General features: G+C 47.8%; 2 protein-coding genes across 6 annotated transcripts in view; one reads left to right on the top strand and one right to left on the bottom strand.

Moving 5' to 3' along the window:
- The window catches only part of SMARCB1 (SWI/SNF related, matrix associated, actin dependent regulator of chromatin, subfamily b, member 1), a 19,088-nt gene extending 3,684 nt beyond the window's left edge, over positions 1–15,404 (top strand). Inside the window, exons 4-10 of the mRNA XM_065417572.1 lie at positions 2,387–2,516; positions 3,817–3,954; positions 6,239–6,366; positions 7,049–7,215; positions 7,702–7,892; positions 13,899–14,030; positions 15,017–15,404. Of these exons, the coding sequence (XP_065273644.1) occupies positions 2,387–2,516; positions 3,817–3,954; positions 6,239–6,366; positions 7,049–7,215; positions 7,702–7,892; positions 13,899–14,030; positions 15,017–15,056 (926 nt within the window). The 3' untranslated portion in view covers positions 15,057–15,404. The remainder of the gene's footprint in view (positions 1–2,386; positions 2,517–3,816; positions 3,955–6,238; positions 6,367–7,048; positions 7,216–7,701; positions 7,893–13,898; positions 14,031–15,016) is intronic.
- DERL3 (derlin 3) overlaps positions 1–26,577 on the bottom strand; it is a 26,937-nt gene extending 360 nt beyond the window's left edge. The window contains exons 1-8 of one of the 5 annotated variants that reach the window (XM_065417573.1): positions 26,406–26,577; positions 24,361–24,426; positions 23,566–23,639; positions 22,836–22,929; positions 19,634–19,829; positions 18,942–19,032; positions 17,321–18,354; positions 16,137–16,493 (exon numbers count right to left, since the gene is read on the bottom strand). In XM_065417573.1, the coding sequence (XP_065273645.1) occupies positions 18,237–18,354; positions 18,942–19,032; positions 19,634–19,829; positions 22,836–22,929; positions 23,566–23,639; positions 24,361–24,426; positions 26,406–26,498 (732 nt within the window). In that variant the 5' untranslated portion in view covers positions 26,499–26,577 and the 3' untranslated portion in view covers positions 16,137–16,493; positions 17,321–18,236. Of the gene's footprint in view, positions 1–2,946; positions 3,015–16,136; positions 16,494–17,320; positions 18,355–18,941; positions 19,033–19,633; positions 19,830–22,835; positions 22,930–23,565; positions 23,640–24,360; positions 24,427–26,405 lie in introns of those variants that run through there. The other 4 variants (XM_065417574.1, XM_065417575.1, XM_065417576.1 and 1 more) reach the window with 4 other exon arrangements.

Genomic DNA, 26,577 nt, shown 5'->3' with positions numbered 1-26,577 from the left:
CTGCTGCTATCAAATATGTGTAGTCAAATGTTTAATTCTTTTCTCTTCTGGCTCATTAGACTCAGATATGTAAAGAACGGGATAATGCTTTCCCCTCATGGTTACTCTCTCCTTGGCTCTTGCCACTTTTAAGAGGGAAATTTTTTCCTGTGATTGCTCTGACTGGACATCCTAGTTCCTGCCCACAGCACAACTAGCCCCTTCTCTCTTTGTAGCAGAGTCTTTGCACAAGCAGTTGTTTTGCAGTCATGCTGCACCATCACTAACCAGCCCTTCAAAGCTTTCACTTTGGGTCTTCTTTTCTGTGTCTTTTCTCCATTTCACATCATAGGGGGGTTGCAGTGTCTTCCCGGGGGTATATTTGAATAAGACCTACTGTGACATTTTGGGGATCAACCAGACCAGTAAGGGATTCTGTCAGCACCTGCCCTGCAACCTTGGGTGCCTTAATGCTCTGCTGCTATGGCTCAGGGTACGTCTATACTGCAGAGAAAAATTTGTGACACAGAGTCTCAGAGCCCAGATCACCTGACCAGGCTGCAGAGCTAAAAACTGCAGTGTAGATGTTGCTGCTGGGGCTGGAGCCGAGGCTCCAAAACCCTCCCCCTCGCTGGGTTTCAGAGCCTGGGCTCTAGCCTGAACTCAAACTCCTACGCTGCTATTTTTAGCCCTGCAGCCTCGGCGCTGGCAGCCAAAGTCAATTGACCCGGGCTTTGAAACCATTGCTGCAGGTTTTTCTTTGTAGTGTAGACATCACCTCAGACCCCTAACCCCCAGTAGCCACCCTACAATCATCAGGGTCTCGCCCTGGCTTCCACCTTCCTAATTATTCCTTGCAGGGTGACTTCTCCAGCTTTCTGGGCCTGAGTCTTCCCAAATCCATCTACCCCAGGTTCTTAAGTACCAGACACTTGGACTCTTCCCCTCTGGTTTGTTGCCCCGACTCAGTGAAATCTCCCCAGTTATCAGTTCATGTTGGGGGACATTCTCCACACAGTTTGCACTAGAGACCTTTTTGAGGTACAAATAAAAGGTTTGCATAATAGAAAAAATCCCAGATTCAAAGATGAAATAGTAAGGAAAGCAAACACAAGATGCACAGAAAATAAATATAAAGGTGCAATTTCAGGTTTACACTACTATATTAGCTAAATTCCCTTTTCTAATACAAGTTACCTGTTGCCTCTGACCAGTTTCCCAATGTGCCCTCTGGCCTAGAAAGGATCCAGTGTTTCACCAACAGGAAGTGACAATGGATGCTGGCCCTGCTTCGATGCTGGCCCTCAGTTTTTGGATGCTTTTTACTTCAGACCCTCTCTTTTTAAGGATTTGCAAGATTTTTTCCCTCTCGGGGCTTGTCTACACTTACAATGCTGCTTCAGTGAGGACACTAATTACGCCAACGGGAGGGATTCTAGCTAACACCTCAGAGGTGGTAGCTAGGTTAATAGGAGAATTCTCTCATCAATCTAGCACTGTCTACACCGGAGGTTAGGATGGTTTAACTGCATTGCTCATGTGTATGGATTTTTTGCACCTCTGAATGACTTAGTTATACCGACCTAATTTTCTAGTGTAGACCAGGCCTCAGACTGGTGATTCATGGTTGTCCAGATCAAGGGAATCTCCCTCCTTTCTTAGTTTTCCAAGACTGGGGTTTTCTTTTCAGTTTTCGTGTCTTTCCACTAACTTTAATAGTCCTCCATTGTCACTTCCTGGGTTGTACAATGGTAGATGCTTGGAGCTAGTCTCGTCTGGTTAAGGAGGCAGCTCCTCCCTGTTGTGAGGTGGGACTTAATGTTGTAGCACAAATTATGAGCACACTTTTATATCTACAAATAGATAGATTCATAGCCATAGTCTGTATACATATCTCAAATTACCATCAAGGTCAGAACCTTACAGACTTTCATAAAAGGCCTTACTTGTCATATTTTTATATACAATAACATTATATACAACCATGTGATTCAGTTGTGTATTCTTTGGGGTTCAAGCCCGCTGTTCTCCCCTTGGGGGGATTGGACCTGACTGTCACACTACCAAAGAAAATCAAACTTGCCTCACCTGGCTGAACTGGCCCCAGAACTAGCATGTGTATTCTTTGGGGCAAGGACCGTCTTTGTTATGTTTGTACAGCACCTAGCACAATGGGGCTGGGGCCTGTTGATGCTGCTTGTGGGTAGGAGTGGACCAGCAGAATTTCACAACTCCTCTAAAATGAAGTGCTTTAAAGGGACAAGATGAAGGAATCCAAGCTACTCACAGATTTTTAGAGGCTCTCAGTAGAAGTTAACATTGCCTATCCCCAGCAGCAGAATCATTAATTAGTACCATGATTGACACTATTTCAAAGGCTAACCAGTTACATGCTTTCTGGTCACAGATCACGGTTATACGACACTAGCCACTAGTGTGACTCTCTTGAAAGCCTCTGAAGTGGAAGAGATCTTGGATGGAAATGATGAGAAATACAAGGCAGTGTCTATCAGCACAGAGCCTCCCACCTACCTCAGGTAATAAACATTGCTGAGGGTTGGATCCGAGTTGAAGTGATTGGAAGAGCTGTTCTACCCTGTCAAACTGTATAAAACTAGGGTATTATTTAGTGCGGTATCTATTGCTCTCTGTGTTCCCTAACATTGCTAATAAATAAATTAAATTAATGGAGATATCCTATCTCCTAGAACTGGAAGGAACCTTGAAAGGTCATCAAGTCCAGCCCCCTGCCTTCACTAGCAGGACCAAGTACTGATTTTTGCCCCAGATCCCTAAGTGGCCCCCTCAAGGATTGAACTCACAACCCTGGGTTTAGCAGGCCAATGCTCAAACCACTGAGCTGTCCCTCCTCCCATGTTATCACTGTTTCTTTACATGAAGATCTCTGCTATGGAAGGACTTGATTTCTGGCATACGTGTACTTTGAAACTCGGTGACATTGCTTACCTTAGGACTGTTTCATCCCAGCTTCTAGTGTATGTTCTGGGGAAAAATACACCCACATTGAGCACAATCTGGGTGTAAGAGAGAGACAATTATACACTCCAGCGGTGACTTAAATGAACACAATCCAAATGTTAATCTGGTATTTAAAAGTGGTGCATGTGGCTGTAGAATTTCTCTGCTAGGGTTAAAAATAGAGTATAGACAATGATAGTCTCTTAATTAAGGGAAGGAGTGCTTCCTAATGGTTAGAGCTTGGTGTGCTAAGAATTGGGACTCTGGGTTCTACTCCTGGCTCTTCCTGACCTTGGGCAAGTCACTTAACCTTTCTGCGCCTTAATTTCCCTATCTGCAAATTGACTTGCCTTAGAGGGGTAGCATAAGGATATAATTTAAAGTTTATAAAACATTTTGAGAACGGTGGATAAGAGGCATTGTAGAATGGCAAAGTAGTATTACTTAGGCAATAAGTCCTGGCAATGGATTCTTTGTTTGGCCCAAAGAGGACTGGTGGGGATAGATAAAACAAGGTGAGATCAAACAGAAAAAGCTGGTCGATGGATTGGAACAATGGTATATGTTAAATGAAGGGCTGTGAGCTCCTCTGAGGTGAGTACTGTAGAAGGGCCAAGTATTACCAGATGGCTAAAGTTTATTTTCCAGAAGGCCAGCCCCACACTCTCCCAGCTGACGTGGGGATGTCTCCACTCAGCCAATTGGAGACTTATGAATGGAACAAATGCAGCTTTCAGGTTACCATTGCGGGAGCCTGCGATCAGGCTGAGAGCTGTATATATGACCGTACCATAAATAATGACAATGGAAATATTCAATGCCTGAACCTCAAGTTTAACACGAAGTCTCCTCCTTCAGAGAGCAGAAGGCAAAAAGGAATAACCAGTGGGTGCCAACCCTACCCAACAGCTCTCATCACCTCGATGCTGTGCCATGCTCAACAACCATCAACAGAAACCGCATGGGCAGAGATAAGAAAAGAACCTTCCCACTCTGGTGAGTTGGAAACTGCTGAGTTTTTCTGCATGATGACAGTTGTCTAGAGGATGGCTCTGAGGCGGCAGGCATGTTGTATTGACTTGTCCAGGGTTTGTAGATGCTGTTAAAATTGCACATTATACTTACACCTGGTCTACACTACGACTTTAATTCGGATTTAGCTGCTTTAATTCGAATTAACGCTTGACCCGTCCACACAACGAAGCCATTTAATTCGAATTAAAGAGCCCTTTAATTCGATTTCTGTACTCCTCCTTAGTGATAAAGACCCAGCTGTCCCCAAACTAAGACTCTCTTGGTTAGACTGGGCTACTTGAAGCTAAGTACTTATGCCCCCTGGATGAAATTCACCCCTACTTAGTATATGAGGCCTCATTCATTAGGCCTTTGCACCATTTAATGCCTCAGGAAACTTGAGTGGCACATAGGCCTTGCACTGGCCTCTGCACGGGGTGAATTTCACCCCACATGATTAAAATTCAGTGGCAGCAGAAAATGTGTGTTCCCTGGTTTTTAATATTTCATGCACTTCTAGGGGTGACCTCCCTTGCTGGTCTGTGTTTCTACCACGGCTGCCTGTCTCAGAACTGTCAGGTCTGCAGCCATCTATAGAGACAGAATGGTGTTCTGAAATGTGTGTGGAGCCCAGAGAGCTAGCTTAGCATTCTGCTTAGCAGTAACTGAAAGAACCTATAGACCTGTATCCTGTAAGGCATTAGCTTAAGTAAGCATAAGACTTCGAGGCCTGTGAACTTTAGCATAAATAAGTGGCCCCCACAGTCCCCCTGAGTTTTGGGGAACTGGGAATATTGTGCTGGGGAGAGAGGGAGTCCATGCAAAATGATAGCGGGTAACTGCAGGGATATTTGAACTAGTACTAGGCTTGCTTAGTTTAGGATAGAAACGTTGGCAGATGCTTAACCACGAACTTGCTTTGGCAACAGATTGGTGTATGTGATGATAAGTTAAGATCATTAATAAACAGCCCTCTAGGATAAGGACACCCCAACATTATTAGGGTGAGGAAGTCAGATATGGACAAGGGAGGCTGGGTATTTGTATGAATAGTCGTGACAGCCCTTAGGACCTATAATAGACCAAACCTTCATGTATGTAAGGAGAGATTTGGCCCATCAGACTTGTTTGACATGCAAGGGTCTGAGTCTGTGTGACATATGATACATGATACCTTAACTCTGTACTGTTGCTTGCTTTTTATTTGTGTCTTCACTTATTGTGCTAATAAAAGTGCATAAAATTTTGCTTTGCCCTTGGCGTGAGTGCCCAGGGTTCCCAACCAGACATTGAAGTGGATAACCTTGATTCTCGTGTGCCTGATTCTGGAACTAGAACCCTACGGTTCCCAGCTTTTTATAATTGCTTTCCAATTAATTACTAACTAATCAATAACCACTAAAGAATCAGGTAACGTGCATTTTTTAAACTTGTTTAATCTAGTGCTCATGGAAGGTGCTGGATTGGCAGCCCAGGATGCAAATCTCCTGGTTTTTGATAGGACACTGCACAGGTGGCCATGCAAGCTTTCCCATGCTGCCCCAGTCTCAGGAAGGGCCGTCCTCAGGAGTAAGGAGAGCAGATCATTCTCATTTCCTATCCACTCCTTGGCAGCTCTGCTAAGACTGTCAACAAGGATGCCAGTTGTGGTGATGGTTGTGAGGTGCACACCTGTCCTCTGGGCACTGGACTGAGACTACTGCTCAATTCACGTAGGCCACTAACCAGCCACACAATAGTAATGGCCTTCATTTGCTAAAGATGTGTTCTGAAGTTGAACACCCTGGCCTAGAAGGGAGGAGCTGTGTATCCCACCGAATGATCATTATAATCACATCACATAGAGTCATTCTCCAGCTTCTAGATCAGGTCAAATTGTGTCCCCCTACATCATACTAGATATGTATTTTACTGCCTTTGTGCAAATATTTCAATAACTGTAATTTCTTTGCAACATTGTCCAGCTGCTATGACTCATGATGATTTTATATCTTCCGTAGAAGACTTGACCTGAAGAGTTCAGAGGGAGCCAGTCATGCAAACTCGAGGAACTTCCTCACTGTATTCTCTAGCATATTATTTTATCTCAGACATGTTAAAGGTGAAAATGAAACCTAGGGTCCTGTAAGCTAATGTTTTAGAGCCCACCCAAAGGCGGTGATTGTCAGAGGGAGGTACTCCTGGTAAATCCTGTCTCTTTTCTCATGGATGCTAGTGTACTTTCTACCAGTGTCTAATGCTGCATGTTGTCATGGTTTGTTTTCAGCTTTGATGACCATGACCCAGCAGTAATCCATGAGAATGCATCCCAGCCAGAGGTTCTGGTTCCAATCCGATTGGACATGGAAATCGATGGACAGAAACTCAGAGATGCTTTTACGTGGAACATGAATGGTATGTAGGCAGCCAAGTCTTGTCTAAGGAGCTTGGAGGGATTCGGTTGCATCCATACAACAGCATTTTTTATTTTATTTTTTAGAGAGATAGAGAGAGATCCCCTGCCACACATTGGCAAAGCTGTCAAGGCCTCACATTTCACTGGGATTCCATTTAATTGTCATGTCTCATCCTGTATCATGTGTCCTTCCTGCTGGCTGCAGCGAGCACTAGGCATGTGTGTGTAATTTGAGGCCATCTTTTGTAATTGGCCTGTTCTCCTGACCTGATTCAGTGATGCCACAGTCCAGTGTCTCTGATATCATGCGGTATTCAGATGAGATACAAATACAAAAGCACAGAAAGCCTGTATCTCCATAGTCTCATTCACCTGTGTATTGTATTAAGATTGCAGCTACATTGTTTCCATAGGAACAAATAGTAAACGTTGTCCATTCCTTAAGTCAGAGTTTGTAGATTGTTTATGCCCTTACAAACCAGAGTCTAAAACCATCCTTTGACTCTTACTAGAAAGAGGTTAGACTTGAGGTTTCCCTCTGCATGGCAGGTTACAGCAGAGGTCTATTGCCTTGTAATCGGTGAGTGAGGAAGATTCTAATTGCTGTAAGCCCTGACTGAATTAACTGGGAATACTGGTTTGTTCTAATGAAATTGGTTTTCCTTTCTTCACCTCCATCAGAAAAGCTAATGACCCCAGAAATGTTCTCAGAGATTCTCTGTGATGACCTGGATTTGAATCCTCTGACCTTTGTCCCTGCCATCGCCTCTGCAATTCGACAACAGATTGAGTCTTATCCGACTGACAGTATCCTAGAGGACCAGTCAGATCAACGAGTTATTATTAAGGTAATAAAGGAGGAAGGCATGACCCGAGTTAAATTATTTTGAAGAAGGCTGTTTGGGGAAGGAAAAGCACGTGGGCTCCTCAAGCTAGGAGTTCCTGGCGCCCAGTCCTGTGTCTAGATCACATCTTTGTCCTCTGTGTTGAGGTCCTGGTGGCAGACTATTGAACACTGCTGTCTGTGCCAGGAATTGAGATGATGATGTAATATATGAGTTCCAGAGGGGGAAGGAACAGTCACATTTTGGGGAGAGGAGCTGGAAGTCCTCACACATCATTTGGGTTTCCTAGCACTAATGGTAGTAAAGAACCCAGATACAGTAGTTTTAGGAATGCATGGAATTGGTTCAGCCATTTATCTTCTTTGCCCCTGAACTTTACCTCCTGCATTAAATAAGCATGACCATGACAAGGTAATGCAAGAGATTGGTATGCGTAAGAGCATTTGAAATGCAAACAAATCTGACTTGTGTTTATGGCATTGTGTCCAGCTAAATATCCACGTGGGGAACATTTCCCTGGTAGACCAGTTTGAATGGGACATGTCGGAGAAGGAGAACTCCCCGGAGAAGTTTGCACTGAAGCTGTGTTCAGAGCTTGGGCTGGGTGGGGAATTTGTCACCACCATCGCTTACAGCATTCGGGGACAGCTGAGCTGGCATCAGAAGACTTATGCCTTCAGGTACAGAACACTCTAGTCTTACCATCTGTTAAATAGCTGCCTCCTTGTGGAAGATATTTTCCTGCTGATGTACCACTCTGGTTCCTACTCTGCTCTTCCTAAGGATGCTTGCATGGAAACAAGGTTTTGGCTTCTCGAGCTCATGTGGTCCTTCTGTCACCTGAAGCCCTCCTCACTTTGACATTAGTTAATTGCTATGGAGAGGTTTATCAGAGGAGGAAGGAGCAGATGAACTCCTAAGCAGTGAAGATATTCCTTTTGTGTAAGTGTCTTAGTAACACACATCAAAAGAATTCCCCAAAGCCAATATTATGTATAGGCCATTTCCTCTGTGGTGTTGGCAGTTCCTTTATGGTCACCTATTGGGAATCCTGCAGAGACTCTTCCCACTTTCTTGTGTGGTTCACTGGGTGGCTGGGAGGGCAAGGTGTGAATGTGCTGAGGCTGTTTGGGAGAGGTGCTATTTCACTGATGTAAGCTAATTTCAGAATTGGTGCCTGCCGTGGGGAAACGGCACATAGCCTCACTTGGATGTAATGTGCAGGCTGACTCTGGAGAGCATGAAGTTTAGCTTTAGTGGGGCTGGGAATGGAACCAGTGCAAACACCACAAACTCTAGGGAAGCCTGGCTCTGCATGCTGCTCCTCAGGCCTGTGTCTCAGCCAACCACCAAGAGCCTCAGGGTATGACTAACTTGAGGAATCTGCTTCACCCCTTCAAAAATATCAAGTATGTTTTGGTTTAAAATAGAGCCAAAAGACTAGAAATGGCTGCTTCATTCCCTAAGTGCCCTTTGCGTTGAGACGCTAGAGGTGTTATGTACAGTTTGTAACTGTCCCAGGCGATGCTATTCTGTGATGCTGAAATATCAGCTCTTACCACATTACAGCCTTTTGTTACAGCTAATGGGTAACAGCTATTGTTTCATCGTCTTCGTACAGAAAATGTACCCTTTAATCCTGTTCTCCTTTCATAACATACATACTGATACCTTTTTCTAGAGGCCTCTAAGCCATTTGTGTTCCCTGTGCCACGATGACTCACGAACCAGGGTGTCTTAGGTATTTTCAAAGCCTAATGTTGATTAAAACAGTAACTGGAGTGCTCTGCATGGCCAGAGTAAAAGCTGGTGTGATTTACTTATCACCAGGAGACAGGTTATGAATCCTGACACTAATCGGTTCCAGTTGTATTATGTGGTGGTCTGTGGTGAATTAGTATATGGATGGTTTTTATCCTTAATGTATTTCATTGTAATATATTACAAGTGTGCAAGTTGGGAATATGCATTAATGAGCTAGTCTCTGAGTTGGCCTGGCAGACTAAACTCTGCGCATTGTGATATTATGTGAAGGATCAGAGTTCAACACCTGAGATGATTTGCAGGGCCAGCAGTGGCTGGGGGAAAGGAAGTGCCTTCCTTTGGCTTTTAGTAATTCCCTGTGGCCATTTCAGGCCATCACAATGGTACACCCCAGCGGTTGGAAGAGAACCGCATCCAACCCTTTATTGGAGGGACAGGCAGTGCCTAGAGGTCAGTTCCAGGGCGTGAGGGAGAATAGAAGCAGAAAACAGGAGATAGATCCTCAAGGTTCTGAGACCTCCTGGAGTTAGTGTAGAAGTAGGCGGCTAGTCCATAGAATTATTCTGCTTAATGGAGCAAATAAAGAGAATTCAGTGCTGGCACTTAGATTGCGAGCCTGACATGTTTATTGTATAAGAGGCAATCCTGAGAGTGCCTAGGGTTATTCTAGTTCACATTGTGGTTTAATAAGTTGCTGTAGAAACCAAGGAGTTAGCAGTCAGCTTTCAGTATTTTAGAAGAGCCCCAGCCAGTTAGCACTCTTGGCACCATGAGCATATGTCTGTGTCACTGTAACCTTCTGTCCTTGCTCCTGCCGGTCTCCATGGTCTTTGTATATTCCCGACTGTCCACAACCAGCATCGCGGCAGCCTCCTTTGCAAATGGAGCACCGGAGTGCTGTAGGCCAGCTGCTTTTTACTCCTCGTCTGCTCCTTGGCACTTCTCAGTTCGCTTTCCTTCAAGGATATACCCCAATGGTGTCCCCAGAAACTTGCATCTGAAGAAGTGAGGTTCTTACCCACGAAAGCTTATACTCCCAGTACTTTCTGTTAGTCTTAAAGGTGCCACAGGACCCTCTGTTGCTTTTCCCAGAAACAATGTCATTCCAAGATTATCGCCAAAGCAATGTTTGTTAGAGACTGGAGAGAGACTCCGTGTAAACCAAAGGTAAACCTAAAATCCTCTCTACTTAAGTGTGGAGAACAGCCTCTCTGGAGAGGAGTTTGTAGTTACGGATTTAAACAAGAGTACAATCTAATTGTTAGAGCTCATGTGCTTGTCCTGTTGCCAGCGTCCCCTCTCTGTTAGCATCTCAGGATGTGACTTATACCTTCCTTTGCCAGGGAAAGCTGATTGGTATCTCCTGGTGTGGTTGGGGACCAAACCATTTTTGGCACCATTGCCAAAAGTGCTTTTAGTCTTGTCCGCACTAGAAAAGCTGAAATATGGACCGAAATCTAGTGTCTTTCCCACTGTCTTCTGACCCCCTCTCAGTAGAGTTGTATGGCATAATGGGGAAAATGCCCTAGGCATGTCTACACTACAGCCTCCACCAACACCGAATCACAGGTGTGTCCCTGAGGTTGGGTGGAAGTACGTCTCCAGCTCTGTGCAGTGGTGCTGGGCCTGGCCACGCTGGGGAGTAAACTCTTTGAAAGCAACCAGGGTAGGGGACGTTGGCTGGTTTAGCAATGTGTGCTGGTGAGCACAGCTGGGCATTCAAGCTTTCTGCTCCGTATCTCCCTCCTGGCTCATACTTGTGACAGTCCTTGAAGTAAAGAGCAGAGCCCTCTTGTCACTGTTGGGCAGAAGTCCTCTTTTGGATTAGCCCAGACACTGTTCCTTCATTCCTTCTGAGTATGGTTAAATTGCTTTCTGCGCCGCTGCGCACCCCCCGCCCCATTCCTAGATGGTCACTCTTCCTAGTTCTTGCCCCTTAGTGCTTCAGAGGGGCCCTATGAACCTGCATAGGTACCAAAAGGCTTTTCTAATATACCTCTGCTTCCCCATTTATCACAGATGACCTAGTTCGGATAGAGGCTATTTGCAGGTAGCTAGTTATTTTTCCCTTGGGAGGTTGCTTGCATGATATGAAAATGTACCTCCCTTGTAGTCAGACAGTGCTGATATAATACCAGCCTGTGGTCCCAACAGGTGACTTCACACCCTGGCTTGTTAAAAGCCAGGTTACCAAGGATTTCTGCATGGCCCTGATTATTAAGGAGAGTTTGCACATAGAGAGTGTTTGCAATAGGTAGACTTCAAACCTCCTTTCAAAGATAAAGGAACCGTATTGCAAACAATGAAATCAAAGTGCTGGCTGCTGCTGGGAGAGGAATGGGGGTAAGGAGGCCCCAGCAGAACAAAGTAACCATCAATACTTAGACATCATCTCGTTTTAAAAAAACACTAATTAAAACCTTGTTTTGTTTCTCTTAGTGCAAATGTCCTCTTCCTTCTCCTCCAGCAGAGGAGTGGCTTTGAAACCTTCTTGTGATTAATGATATTTGGGTTCTGTGGTTGGTTAGTTCCTGAATTCCCAAACCACACTAGTGGTGGTTGCTAAAGAGAGACATTCCAGTGATGTAGGAGAAGGGTCTGCTGTAGCAGTATCAAAAGAACAGCCTTAATATCTCCAGGGACTGACACAGTCTGAGGAGTCACGCAGATCTTAATCATCTGAGGGAGAGGTGAAACCATGCAGTTCTGTGGGATTCTGCTTTTGCTGGTCAGCACTGTTAGTGCAAAACAAGGACCGAGCCAAGAAGCATGATATCGCAGTACAGGGTTGTGAGCCACTATACAGAACTGTTTATATAGTAACGTATATAAAATAGATATAAGGAGCAGTAAGAGGAGGCTGAAATGGGACCCATCAAGTTCTCCTGTCCCCATGACTTATTCAGCATATAGTGACCATATACACAGCCCCTTACAAACCAGCTCCCTGGCCTAAAGAGCTTCCATCTGAATATCTAACGGAGGGAGCTGATTCTACCAGACACCAAACACTCCTTGCCTTAGGGGTCATCCTCGTGTCCAGTAGAAAATGTCACCCTGCTCAGCTAGCTGTATGGACCCTGCCACATGTGCATGTTACCTCAGCCTGTCACCAGAGGGATGGACCAGGGCATAGGGAAGGTCAAAACTTTGTTTTGTTACTTCGCCTCACTCCACTAAAAATTATGCAGCTGATGGTGCGTTACACAGCGCCTCCTACGCTGGGAGTATCCCCTCTGCCACTCCTCCTGCCTGGCAGCAGCATTGTGCCCTTGAGAAGTTGGGGTGTTGTCACAAGAGTGCAGATTCCCTTCTTCTCTGTCTGACACCTGCCATCCATGGAAATGTGGGATCCAGTTTGATTGTGCTGAAATCATGCTCTGAGGCCCAGCCCTGCAGCCCCATTGAAATCTGTTGACTTGTGCAGGTGTGAGGCAGAATCTGGCCCTAAAGGTTTGCTATTCTAGAGCAACAGCTTTGCTGCAGACAACCCATTTCCATGGCGATCAGCAGTTGAATTATGTCCTGTGAATCAGAGCACTGCGATTAGCTGCATGTAAGTGATCGGATGCTGGCCTGTGTAGGGGTGTCTCTGTGGGAGGGGTCAGACATGGCCGTGTGCATCTGGGATAGCCCCACACACACTTTTTCAAAATTTGAACCAGATATTTACACTGAGACTTGCCTGTGTTTACGCTGCATTTCCAGCTCCTCAATATTTAGGAACCCACTCACATAACCACAAGGGGCCGTACCAGTTAATTCTGAAAGACATGGTGAAGTGAAGACCACTCTGTGAGCAGGTGATGGTGTAGCTGCTCGTAGCAGACCAGTTTTTAACTTGCACTAGCAGACTAAGCTCTTTGGGTCAGGGACTGTCACTTATTCTGTCTATTTGTAGAATACCTAGCGCAATGGAACCCAATCCATGACTAGGGTCTCTAGATTCAATTGCAATAGAGTGTTGCTCTTCAGTGGAAGATTGGGAGAGTTTATTGTCGTCACCAGGCCTTATGAACATCAGGAGTTGCCAAAGGAAGAGCAGCTGTAGTAGGCAACTCAGAATTACAGTACCACGTGCAGTTCGCACAGACTGAGGCCTTGTCTACACTACTCCAGCTACGTTATTCACATAGCTGGAGTCAATGTAGCTTAGGTCGACTTACTGCGGTGTCTACACCGCGCCGTGTCAACTGGAGACGCTCTCTGGTCCACTTATCTTACTCTTCTCGTTCCGGTGAACTATTGGAGTTGACCGGAGAGCGCGCTGCGGTTAATTCAGCAGATCTTCACTAGACCCACTAAATCAACCCCCACTGCATTGATCACAGCAGCCTTGATCCCCAATAAGTGTAGACATGGCCTCAGAAATGCTGGCAGGAACCTCAGGAAGCCACATTTCTGAGCAGGCAGGGTACTCTCCCAGTTCATGAATCATGTCCCCTTGGATATGACAAAGCTTTCAGCTTTCCTAAATTGGTATGATCTTTTCATTCAGCCTGAGTGTCGTCTGTCCATTAGCCAGTTACATAGGGAGCCTTCAGAGGGGGGAAATCTACTGAGACTGTGGTTGGTATTCAAAACCTGCATGGCTCTTTAAACTGCAGTCTTCATGTTGTTACTAATATTGGTCATATACCTCCTGACAGCTAAAACTTTCTAAAATACAAAGGACTTGTTCAGCGTTTGCTTTGACGACTCCCCTTTCACTGGTGCATACAAGAGACGATGGCTTCAAAGTCGTTAGATTCATGGCGATTCCAGGCTCCAGGAACTGTAGCTTGTCTGTCTACTGGGCAGGAACCAGACTGTACAAGCAGATGTAAGAATGAGTGCCCAGGGGAGTGAAAGGTCTGTGTGTCTTGGCTTTTGCAATTCAGATTTGGCTGAATTCTGTTTTTTGTCTTGACCTGGTGCTTTAGTGAGAACCCTCTGCCAACCGTAGAGATCGCCATTCGCAACACAGGTGATGCTGACCAGTGGTGCCCTCTGCTCGAAACCCTAACGGACGCGGAGATGGAGAAGAAGATCAGAGACCAAGACAGAAACACAAGGTGCTGCCCCTTCATACAGTTTTCATTCTGGCCCCTCTGTAGGATAGAATTTAAAAGCTTTGATGTTTTATTTTTCTCTGCTGAGAGCCAACTGGCAGGATTTCAGATCAATACACCAGAAAGAGGATTTCTCTCTCCTTTGCTTCAGGATATTAAACTGTTATCACATCACTCTGCAAGTGTCTTCACATTTTCATTTTAACCATCTCCTGCTCAAAGCCAGCTCCCCTCTAGTGCAGTACTATCTGGGGTCTCTAGGAGTCTTAAGACTAAATGCCACATGCTGACCAGCATCCTGACAAAGCTTCCCTTTTATGTGTGGAGAGGCACTGTTTGAAGTAGGAGTGATGTTCCAAACCCCAGCCTGGTTAACTGCACTTCTGCCTATTTGCTGGCACAGATAGGAACACCGTTGAGACACCTACAAAGCAGCACTGCAGAGGCAGCTTAGGCTGTTCAAACCTGCCTGGATGTGAAGTGAAATCAGCCTGGTTTATCTCCCCAAGACACTGTAGGTCATAAAATTGAGAGATTCAAGCAACGCCCATGGGTTGCTCAGAGCTATGGAGACCCTGCCATTGGTATCTGATAAACCATCTCCCAGTTATTTAATACTCAGTTTGATAAGACTGAGACATTCTGATACCCAGTAGCTGTAAGCTCTCGCAGTAAAGCTGAGCTGTCAATGGCTGATGGATGTTGAAACACAATTTAGGCTAAAAACACATGGAAACGAGTAACCCGGTTTCTCAGCAGTGGCAGAAATGCCATACACACTTCAGGAACTGTGCAGCTAACAATGTGGTTCGAGTAATTAGTACAACCAGGCGAGGGTGTTAACTAGTAAGTTTGTCTAGCAGCCCCGAAGGCTGTGCAATAACTTGCCCTTTAGCACCTGTGAGGGCTGTGGTGCGATTCCAGGCAGCTCTCCTAAAGCATCATTTCCCCATCACTTACTGTGCCTTTTTCTCCCTCGCTTCCTACAGGCGCATGAGACGTTTGGCCAACACTGCTCCAGCCTGGTAACCCTCCCTGACATGCCAGTGGTGCTCATCCTACGGACTGTCTCCACTCCTCTCCCCCAAAGGACCTAGGATTGGCAGGGGTTTGTCTTGAATCTTTTTGGCCCAGAATGAGGACACACATTCCGCTTGCCAAGCAGTTCACAGTACTGCTGACTCCCGCCCCTGCCCCCACCTTAATGCCATGTGCCGAGAATGTTGCATTCGCACGTTATCCATCAGAGACCTGTGGCAGCTGTCAGAGCCCTCATGTACCTGTGTGTGGACTGAGTAAAGGTTTTTTTGTTTTTTTTTGGTATAGGTGCAAGGTGCACTGTTAAGACAACTTTTGAAATAAAAGGAATGCATAATGGTTGGTTTGAATCAGTAACTTACATGCATGGGAGTCCAGCTCCCATTGCTTGGGCTCCTGACAATTGATCCTTCCGATGGCCTAACGCTGGAGTTGTTGGAGCTGCATAGGCTGTTTCCAGCCCTGCTGTTGCTCCCCAGGTCAGCAAGAGCTGGATGTTCACACCTGGTAGGGAGTCCTGTCCTCTAGCTGCTCATGTGGAATAGATCTAATAGGCTTCAAAGGGAATCCTGCCCAGGTCTTGCCTTTTACCAGGGGACTGGGCTTTGTGACTCAGGAGGGTGGGAATAGTGAAGATCATGAAGGAGCTATTTGTTTAGTGCACTCAGTGCGATCAGAACCAGCCTTGTCTGTCTGTAATTATGTCTCAGTGAATGGAGCTTGGTGAGCATGGTATAGTCCATGGCTTCAGTTAGGCTTTGAAGTTCATCTCTGTCTAGTGTCACAGTGTGTTGGTTGGAAGCCAAAGTTGGGGAGAATACCTCAAAACTCCCAGAACCGGTGGTAAGACTAGACTCTGCATTTCAGTTATCGGACTTCTAGTTGCTGAAATTGCATCTTTCCTTCAGTAAAAAGCCGCCACTGTGCATGATCCTGTGCAGTCAGTTCCTCCCTTGCAGCTAATGAATGAACTAAGCTCACTGGGAATAAAGCTGTATTCGCACATGCTGTTAACGCTTTGGGGCCAGGATTCCATAAAGCTGATGAGAATGCAGAGACCTGCTCTTTCCCAGGAGGAGTTTAATTCGGCTGTTTTAAACAAGATACAAATTGTCAGCTTTTTATTTTTATTTTTTTTAAATAGAATCCAAGCCAAGCTGCTGGCTTGTCGGCGCTTTGCTGGAGCTTGCACTCCTCCTCCTCCTCCAGGAAAACCAAGAGAAAATGTTGCAAGCAGCGCAGATTACATTGACAACCGGACACTGGTGTCATGGTCCTTGTGCTAAAGGAAGCTGTAAAAATCTTTTCCAGCGTAGTCCACCCACGCTTCTAGCATTGTCAGAAATCTCCTTTTAGCAGGATTATGCTTCCTCTTGCCCCATGGCAGCCCCGGTTCAGAGCTGTTTGAAAGCGAACAGGTTTCTGTGGCTGGGGGGGAGGGAAGAATAAAAATTCAGCTGGCAGGGAGTTTGCAGAAGCCATGAACTTGCAAACTCAGCAGCCTTAACCCTTACACTGACCAACTGTCTGGCCCCGGGCTAGTCTTTGCTGCTTACCTTTCGGCAACAGGTTATTCCAGCACGGGGGGGAAGAAGTCCCACAGCCAAAAGCTGCATTTATACACAGCTACGCTTAGAATTTCAGTGACTCCATGAGTAAATCTCCTTGTGGCCCCCCCCCCACATCCCCCCCTTGAATGGAGCTTGATTACAATGGATTTTTCAGGCGGTGGTACTCAGACTCTGCCTACTTTGTGGTAAGGAGGCTTCAGCCTCTCCTCTGGTAGCAGCACTTGACATAAAGAGCAGAGAATTAAGTGATGGGCTGGGGGCTGAGTTTCCTTTGCCTTAAGGCTCCTGCACCATTTTGCTTCAGCTAACTCAATACTAGTTACCGTTTGATTCCAGTGGCTCTGGTTGGTTAGAGGCTTGCAAAGCACTATGAGACGTGCCAGCCCCCCAAAGCTGGCTGCATAATACAAACTTTGTGCTTTGAAAGAAACACTTAGGCCTGGTCCAGACACACACACACACTATTCAGCCTTGTTAACTGGTTCAACTCAGTGGGGAGCTTTAGTAGGTGAAACCTGTTTAGCTTTCAGATGTAATTCACAGGCATTGGCACTGGTGTAACGCAGTGGGCTTTTAAAGCAATGCAACTTGGTGCTGTAGATAAGGCCTAAAACTTATTGCTTGGCTGTACAGGGGCAAACTTTGTCATGATTAAATTTAGTAATTTAACATGAGTCACTGTACCATGACTAGAGGAGACTGGAAGACTTTCAGCTCTGAGCCTTTAGGCAGGTCCTGGAACAAACCTGTGCTCATTGCGTTAAGAGGGCCTTGCTGCTGTCTTTAAATATCCTGCGTCTCCCTCAGCCTGTCTGGCACCCGCACTGCTTGTTTCCTTTCCATGCAGCCCTCAAGCTCCCGTCTGTCCTGGTGGTGGGGCTCTTCCCTCATTGGGCAAGTGCACTAGTCTGTCTTCCCTTGGTTTGAGCAGAATTTGAAATAACTTCCACCTAGGAACGAAGCCCTTGCTGAGGGCCAGGGCCTAAGTAATAACTGTTCTGCATAACAGCCCTGGGTGCCTCTTGCCCTGCCAGGCACAGCTACACCTTTGAAAAATATAAATTTTAATGTAAAGAAGCTGGGAGAATGGAAGGGGAAGGAGCAGAACCAAGGCAATGAGCCATTCTCCAATCGGGGGTGTGTGTGTGTGTGTGTACATTACTACAGCTGAGTGAGACCTAGAGCATCAAGCACTTCCATGGCACAAGCAACAACTGGAGCCTTGTGGGAAGGAGGGCGTACCAGTGGGTGTACCGAGGAGACAGGTGACTTGGCACACGGCATAGCTGTAGCAGAACTAGACTAGGAAGAACGTTTGAGGCCCAGGGTGCTGTGGGATTTACTGTAGCCAGGGGCCAGCCTCCACCCCGTCCCTACACCACTTCTGTACACCCACATCTACATAACTCCATTCAGTTTTTAAATGACACTCTGGAGAACAACTTGGGAAATAGGTTATCCCCAGGGAACAGTGAGATGTTAATACAGACTAATCTAGTGACCGGAGCTGTTCTTCAGACAGCATCTGTCCATGGCACAGTATCAGTCCAGCAGGCAGGAGAAGAGTTCGGTCACGTGGGGGAGAGCAGGTTCTCCCCCACTATTGAGGTGGCGGCTGCTGCTGCTGGTTCTGGTCAGCAGCTGGCTGGTTCGCTGACTGATCCTCAGGAAGGGGGTTGTAGTTGGGATCCTCTTCAGGAGTGTCAAATACCAGCTTCCTGGCAGGGAACAGGCCCACCCCCAAAAGAAGTGAACAGTAAGAATAAGGTGTGAGAGGGATGAAAGCCACCCCCATCCCTCCTAGGAACCCAACCCATTCTCAGGGACAGCCACATGTACTGCACCAGGGGGGCTTCCATAGTGCCTAGTTCTCAGCAGAGTCAGGGAAGCAGCAAATGCATTGCTGGCTGCCCTCCCCCCTGACTTAATCCAGTTACCTGTGCACTGTACTTAAGTTCTCAAGCCTGGAGCTGCCCTCGTGCCGTGATACCTTATTGCTCAAGTGTCCAACAAGGGCCACTTCCTTCCATAGGAAACCTGACTCCCAGTAACAAGGGGGCCTGAGTCAGAGCATGTACAGATAGCCAGTTAGTACAGTAGTTTGAGGCATATGGTGCTTTCCACAATAGACAGGGTTGAATGTGGACAGCTGTCAGCATTTGCACAGGCTGGCTATTAACTAGCCCGAGTGAGGCTGAGGGTGTTTCCCAGCACCGAGGCAGGTTAGCTATTTTGTTATGAAGAAAACCCTTGGAAGTGGTGATGATACACTGGACCCAGGAAAGACTACTAGAATTTCACTTACAGGAAGCCTGGAGTGAGCAGCAACTTCTTCCCTCCGGGCTGGTTGGGAAAAACATCTTCAAGGAAGTAATAAATGTGACCCACTGCAATTCCTGTAGAGAAGGTGAAGGCAGACGTGTTACCCTCAGACATGCCTCTTCCCGGGGGGTGGGGTGGGGGACAGCTAGCTAGCTGCTCACTGAAGTTCTGAGACAGGAGAAAAGCTACCTGTAAGCAGCTGTCCCAGGAGACAGCTGCATTGCCTCTGCATACCCAGTTGGGAGTCACCACTGTGTGTGTGTTTGGAGGGGGCGGGGGGTCACCTTTAGCAAGGGCCATGGCTGCAGAGAACTCTTGGGGTATGAACTGGGAGGGCAGAAGGAATGGGGCATGAGTGTCAGCTTAGAGCTCATTTTCTCCCCATCCCCATTACTGAAGAGCCAGCTGGGGCATTCATAGATGGCACCATCCAGGCTAGTTGTTGGCGCCTCATGGGCACACCACACAGGTGCTATACAAAGTGCACTTAGTTAAACAGCAAGACTGAACTTGTGTGTCTGGCAATCAGACTAGGCCAGCTGTACTCCTCTGAGAAAGGGCATGCCACTACCACGGGTGAACCCAGGCCACGGGATGTAAACCACTGGGGTCACAGCTGGAGAGCTGTACGCACACACAAGCCACCCTTCCTCCGGGCTCCCAGTGTCCTCTTACCCAACAAATCAATGATGATGGAATTGCCCAGCAGCAGAGAGAATCCCATCAGAACCCAGGGCAGGAAGGGGGCCTGGAAGTTAAGAAGCCCAAAGAAGTTCATGCGGATGTAAGGGTTCCTGCGGCTCCACACGTACACCAGCATGATGGTGAAAGCCTGGCCCAGGAAGAAGAGGCTGGCAAAGAGGCCGAAGAGCTGAGAGCTACAGAGTCAAGGAGAACAGCACGTTCTGCTTAGGCTACAGACCAGAGCAGCAGGACAGAAGATGCGACAATCTCATAAGCCCCTGACAAATACCTGAAGTTCTGACAGATTAGATAGATACTTGGGCAGCTGCCTAGGATTTCCGTGTACTGGAGTCAACTACGTAAGTGATCGTACACACCAATCCCTCCGCCCAGGCCTACCTCATCTTCCCCCAGTAGCAAACCATGCATTGGATCAGTGTCATTTACACCTCAGCTACTCTGTGCTGCCTGGTGTGGGCTCGTGGCAAGCAGGGGCTGCGCACCCTCACTTCTGCAGCGCACACACCCCTTCCCTTTCCCAGGACACTGACCTCCCCTGCAGCAGAGGACAATATCCCCTACACTGGACATCGTTTTTCTTTAACGAACTCAGAGAAGTGTTCCATAGCCGGGAAGAGACATGAAACAGCCTGAGGCTTCATCACTAGGCGTTAAGCTTCCAGGGGTGTTAGTATAGCCGAAAACCTCTGTGCAAGATGAGAAATTGGACATGAGAGGTCCTTTTGGACCTAGGCCTCGTATGAATCTGTGAGCAGGGCCTGTCTGGATGCAGCTAACATGGACACCAAAATGAGTGGACAAGTCACCAGCTATATCCTGCAGAAGTTCATCCCTCTCCTGTGCATGGGGACAGCCCCCCATACTCACCCCTCCGTAACAGTGCCTGCAACGGGAATTAGTCAGCATGCCGTTCTGTTGAGGAAGAGCGCTTTCCACCCCAGGGCAGGCATAGCACAAACCGCTGTTATTCCCTTGGAAAACCACCTGGCTCTTCAGGAGCAATGTCCAAACTGATGTTTATTGCTGCTATGGTAAGTGTCCAACCTGCTCAGCTCACAGGAGAACCCTATTTTGTAAATTCTCTCCTGTAAATCTGCAGAGCATGAACTTAGTGTTAGTGGAAGCAGCTTGACTGACAGCAGGGAGCCCCAAGCCCTCTATGAAATCCTTAGAGGCAGCAGCAGGGCTGTTCATTAGCCCCTCACCATTGCTCTGAAGGGAGTGGTTCTAATATCACCATGATTCAATACTTCAGCAAAAGAGCTCCAAGCACTTTCCAAGGTGGGTAAGTAGAATTATCCTGCTTTCCCCCAATGGGGAAGCTAGCAGAGAGAGGTCAGCTTGCCTAGAGTCCCAGTGAGTCAGTGCTAGATCCTGAAATAGAAGCCATCTCCACCCACTCCGTGTACCATGCCCTACCCACAAGACCAAGCTGCCTTCCAAGGCTGTGAGGGGTAGGAGATCAGTATCCATGCCAAACCCTTCCTTGCTCTTTGCTGAGGATGCCAGTTAGTGCGACACGGTGGTTTTCATTACATGGACACTGGTGCGGTGGGATCTGGACTGAGAGGAAACTCGTCTTCAACAGGGCTCTGAACCACCACCAGAGGATTAGAACTACTACCCTGGGCTAGGTCTGAATGGCTGCCCTAGAGAGAGAGATTCTGTATCTCATTACAACGGTTAGGCGCCAACCAACTTCTTAAAGTTAAGTTTCATGTTTTGAGCACAAGAGGTGGACCTGACATTTATCAGCATCCAAGCCGATCACACTTGTCCTCTGCAAGAGAGTTCTGTCAAAGATAAACCATAACCTCTTCTCAATTAGAGCTTTCCCTAAGGGAGATGAGTGGGTTGTTTCTAACATACCAATGGTCCTAAGGCCTAGCTGCAGGTTTGCAGAGGTGAGACTGCTTCACAAGCATTTTCTCTGCTGTGCTCAGGGGCTCTGACACAGTCTTGGCAGGTCAAGAGCGTGGACACCACAGATGCATGAGCATTTGCCTAGCCAAGCACTTAGACATGCACCAGGATGTCGGAGTCTGCTCAGTATTTGCATATGAAAATACACACAGCTTTAGGGAAAGCACATCTTCTGATACTGCTCGTTTCCATCTGGACACGCGTTTAACACCCTTCTCTGAGTGCACCTTGCAACAGATGGCAGCGGCTTGTCTGCAGAGGGAGTTTGTCGTCCTTCCCAGACATGTTTCTCTTACTTTAAAATGGTTCCAAAGCGTAAAACAATGTTCACACTAGGTACAAAAATCAGAAGTAGCCCTGGTCATGCCCATGAGCTATAACACCACAGTGCAGAGCCTTATGGTACACAATCTGCTAAAGATTCAGGGCCAACCTGTCTTCAGCTACATACGTGCAGCTCCTTTGCCAGTCCCACACACTCTGGGAGCTTGGAGCTAAATGTTTTAATGGCTGCTGTTTTCTCTAAATTAACCACATTCCGGTGTGAGCTGTTATTGTGCAGTAACCACCCCTACTTCCCCTCCCTTCCCTGAGATAACAGCATGGATCAGTGTAGAGATATGGGAATAGGAACCTCAGAGCTCAGTAGGGTTACTTAAGGTTTTCACTTAATCTGGGAAGAGCTATATGGCTCCATTTCTGGCTAAGCCTACTGATCGGACAGCTTTCTGCATCCATGATTATACAACATCTCCCCCCCCCCAATTATATGTGACTCCTCCAGATACATCAGAGCTCCTGTGGTCAGTGGAAGACACAAAAGTCAACTTTTTGTAGCTGGAGCATAAATCTTAGACGAGTCCTTTCAGGGCCTGGTGAGTATGAACAGAGTGTACAACAAAAGGAATTAGCCTGGGGAGTTGCCAGCCCACTATTTGAGAGCCTGCACAGACAGAGGCTGGTGTACGTGAGAAGAGCCATCCCAGGAGCAGAGACTGCATCTGTCAGCCAGGTGGCTCCAGGGTTTGTCTGCCTTAGGAAACATGCGCCTCACATCCTGCAGTCCAAGTTTTGCCACTCTAGGCAGCCACCTGTTCTACTTTATGGTAAAGCCAACCAGAACATAGAAAGGCATACAGAAGAGCTTAAGAAGGTCCTTGGTACAAGGCGTCAGTGGACTAGCAGCCTATTCACAGAGTATCATAGGACAGCAGCCCAGAGGGCCATGACCAACTCAAACAAAGGATACTGTCATGAGAAATCCCCCGAAGAGAAACATGAAGACAAAGTCTGCAGTCCTTCCCCGAAAGGAACCTTCCTCTAGCATTCGGCAATATCTGTACCTGAGAGCAGGAAACGAGAGGGTTTGCAGTATAGGAAACTTAACAGCTGGCTGCCCTGCATCACTGGCTGAGCCACAGGGGTTTGCCGAAAAGCTCCCACAAGAGGTTTCATTAGAGGAAGCTGCCAGCCAGCTGCCCAAGTCCCCGAGCCAGAGCAGTGAGATTCGTCTTGTGTTACCAGACTCAGGGAAAGAGCAAGTCACCTCTGTCCAGCATGGCTGCAGAAACCACAGTGCACTGGCAATGGACAGCACAGTTACAGGAGCTGGTATAGCTCTGTAGTCTCTGGTGGCAGCTAACATTGCCTGTCTCACTGATACCACACTAGGCATTCCTCAAGGGGGGCTGCCCCAGCCAGACAGGTACTTTGGGTGGCAGAGTGAATGAGTGATGGGCTAGCTGGATCTCTTCAGCAGTGAGCTTGGCCATCTCCCATCGCAAGACACCAACAGGCTCTGGAGTGACCCTGTCTGGGAACTGACTTTTCAGTTCAGACTGGCGGAGACTTGAGGAAGGGGAACTCTACAGCCCAGCCCTGCTGATGAGACAAGCCAACTAGATCAGGAAGGTGGGCAAGTGGAGAGTCATATTTAAAACTAAAAGGGAGCAGAAAGTGCTGCTGAGACCAAAGGATACAAAAATATCATGTTGAAAAAGAAACTGAATCCCAAGGGCCCAAAAAAGAGGAAGTTGGTGATCAGCCTCCAAATCTGCAAGAGAAGAGACAGGAGAAGAACGAGATGGACAGCCATATCTCTTCCCCAATTTGGAAGGCCCCCCACACCTGGGTGCCTCCATACAGCCATTTACCGTGCTAGGTAATCACCCCCATGAAACCAGATGCTGGTATGACCCACCTCCTGTGGATTCCATCTACCCTCTCAGAACCAGACAGTCTTTCCTCCTTGGTGAGTGGTATTTCCACACCTTCCCCAAGGGAAGAGACAATTTATGATCCCATCACCCAAGGCAAGACTCCTTTCTAAGGGAGAGCTTCCCCCATCCAGCCCCAAGAGACTAGATGGTCATAAATTTCACCCACAATTCTTCTTGAAAGGGGACTGGAGTGACAGTCTTAGTAGGATCTGAGTAAAACAGGAAAAGGACCTAAAGAACCCACTGTGGCATGGGGCAGAGAAGGGTGGGGAAAACACTCCTGTCTGACTATAGCCACGCCTCCACAGCTTCTGCTAGTGGGAAAAAGTCCCACAAGGCCCAGCGGCCACTTTCACCACCAGACAGAGCACAAGAGAGTATCTGGAATAAAGAAGCTCCTCCAGGCCTAGTAGGGCTCCTTGTGATAAGGAAAATAGGGAAGTTGGGCTGGCCTGCTGGCTCCACCTCCAGCTCATGGAATCTCTGGATTATCAGGCTAGGAAGAGAGTGAAGGACTCAGTGGAAAATTAACCCCTTATAAGAAAAGAATCTCACCTGGAACTTTCTGAAAATCAGATCTGGGTTGAAATACAGCTGGAAAGGGGTGATGAATTCTAATTGCTGCAAGAAACCAAGAGAGCGACCATTTAACCCTGGAGTGAGACAGGAGAAGCAGGTCCTGCTGCACTTAGTGTTGTTTATACAGCACCCAGAGTATGCCAGACTTTGCACCAAGAAACCTGCCACTTAATTTTACACACGATGCCATGCGTGAGAGCATCAAGTGATGCAGTGAGGGAGGAGGAGGACAAAGGACACAGCGGTTAGGTCACACAGCTACTCAGGGTTGTTATGTAATAACGATGGTTGACAAACCAAGGTAGTTTTTTATTTTGGGGAGGGTAGAAGGGAAGGAAGTGGGCATATAACATCAGGCAAGGTTGGAAGCAGGAAGCTTGAGGGAAAGAGGAATGGGGCCAGGACAGACACAAAGCAGCAGAGGAACAAGGGAAAGAATCAGCAGACAAATGCAGGTGGAATGGTCAGAATCTGTTTTAATGGAAGGATCTTTGTGCAAGCAATTTGGAGCAAAGGCGGAGTTTGCTGGAGACAGAAAGAACCCTGTCACTGGAGGAGTGGAAATGTAGGAAGCGTTTTCAGTGGGGAAATGAGCCACTTGCTGCATAAATGGAGCAGTCATTCTCTTTTGGTTTTTTGCTGTGCATGCTACTAGACTTGTATCTGTTGCTTTCTGAGCCCCTTGTTATCATCCTCTGATGCTCTTTATTCAAGCAGGTAGCATTTGGTCTTCTGATTTTGGGTGAACACTATATGTCCGTGTATAGAATCGTAGAACTGGAAGGGACCTTGTGAGGTCATCTAGTCCAGTTCCCTGCATTCATGGCAGGACTAAGTATTATCTAGACCAGCCCTGACAGGTATTTGTCTAACTTGTAGTGTGTAAGGGTGCAAAAACATCAGCCCTCACAAACACATCCTACCTGCCATCCCATGGAGGACATTAAATGCAACCTCTGACAATACGGCTCATTCCAACCCCTACCCAGCAAGGTAAGAGCTGGTCATTTGCAAGGATGGTTCAGGGAAGACATGGTGAGCTGCACACATGACTACTGAAGCATCTACTCCTAGCAGAGTCTGGCCTCAGAGAGCATTACAGATATTGCACCCTGTCTGAGGGTCAAACTTATTTCACTGCCAGCTGATGGTGGGAAAGAAAGAGAGTGTGTGCTTTAGAGAAAATTAGAGCAAATTATGCAAGTGCTGAGAGCCAGAATGCAAGCCCACCAATCCCACTATTAGCAGAATTTAGCCTCACACTAGGGAATAAGCTCTAGAAAAAAAAGCTGAAATTCTTGTTGCTCTTTAATTTTTTGAAGGATCCCTGCCACATAAAGGAAACAAGGAGCAGGCAAACCCACAAACCAAATGTCCGGCTCCCGGGCACACAGTCTGCCTCCCTCCCTAGCACTGAGGAGAGGAGCACAATGAACAGGGACCAGCCTCAGCCCAGATCACCCCCCAGTCCTTCCCACAGCACCCGGTGCGCCCGGCAGAGAAAACACAGGACCGGTCACTGGAAAGGAGAATCCAAGGGGCCAGGCCTGCTGCAGGGTCGGGCCGGGCTCGTTAAACGGGGCAGGCTGGGGAGTGTGAACAGCCACGGAGCTGTTAAACCCTCGCGTTGGGCTTCGTCCTCAGCGCCCCTGGCCAGACCCCGAACTCGCGGCGCGCGCGATCACCCCCATAGACCGCCCACGGGCTCCAGTCCCAGGGCACCCGCACAGCAAACCCCTGTCCTGAGGGCGCAGGCCTGAAACGTGTCAGAGCCCGGAGCCCGCGTCCACACTGCAGCGCGCACGTGGGCAGGGGCGGGCGGCTTTATGCCCCCCGGGGGGAGAGGGAGACAGCTGGGCAGGGCCGCAGCGAGCTCCCGCAGATGCCGTCCAGCGGAGACCCCACCTCCCCCCCGGGCCGCCTGGGACCCGCAGCACGTCCTGGTGCCCAAGGGGACCTGGGAGCGGCCACTGCCCTGCGGGGGCTGCCGGCCCCGCGCACCCCGCCCCGGCCCCCCTTACCACGGCGGCGGTGGTGAGGACGCAGGCGGTGGTGTAGGCCCGCGTCACGGCCGGGATCCCCAGGTACTCCTGCGCGAAGCCCTGATAGGCCATGGCGCCGCCCGGGGCAGCCGGGTCCGGGGCAGCGGCGGCAGAAAACGGCGCTACGGCCCCTTTAACACAGCCCTACGGC

Source organism: Emys orbicularis, chromosome 16, assembly GCF_028017835.1.
Source record: "Emys orbicularis isolate rEmyOrb1 chromosome 16, rEmyOrb1.hap1, whole genome shotgun sequence".
NCBI classification, from domain to species: Eukaryota; Metazoa; Chordata; order Testudines; family Emydidae; genus Emys; species Emys orbicularis.
The sequence above is the reverse complement of the archived record's forward strand: the minus strand, read 5'-3'. Positions and strand labels throughout refer to the sequence as shown.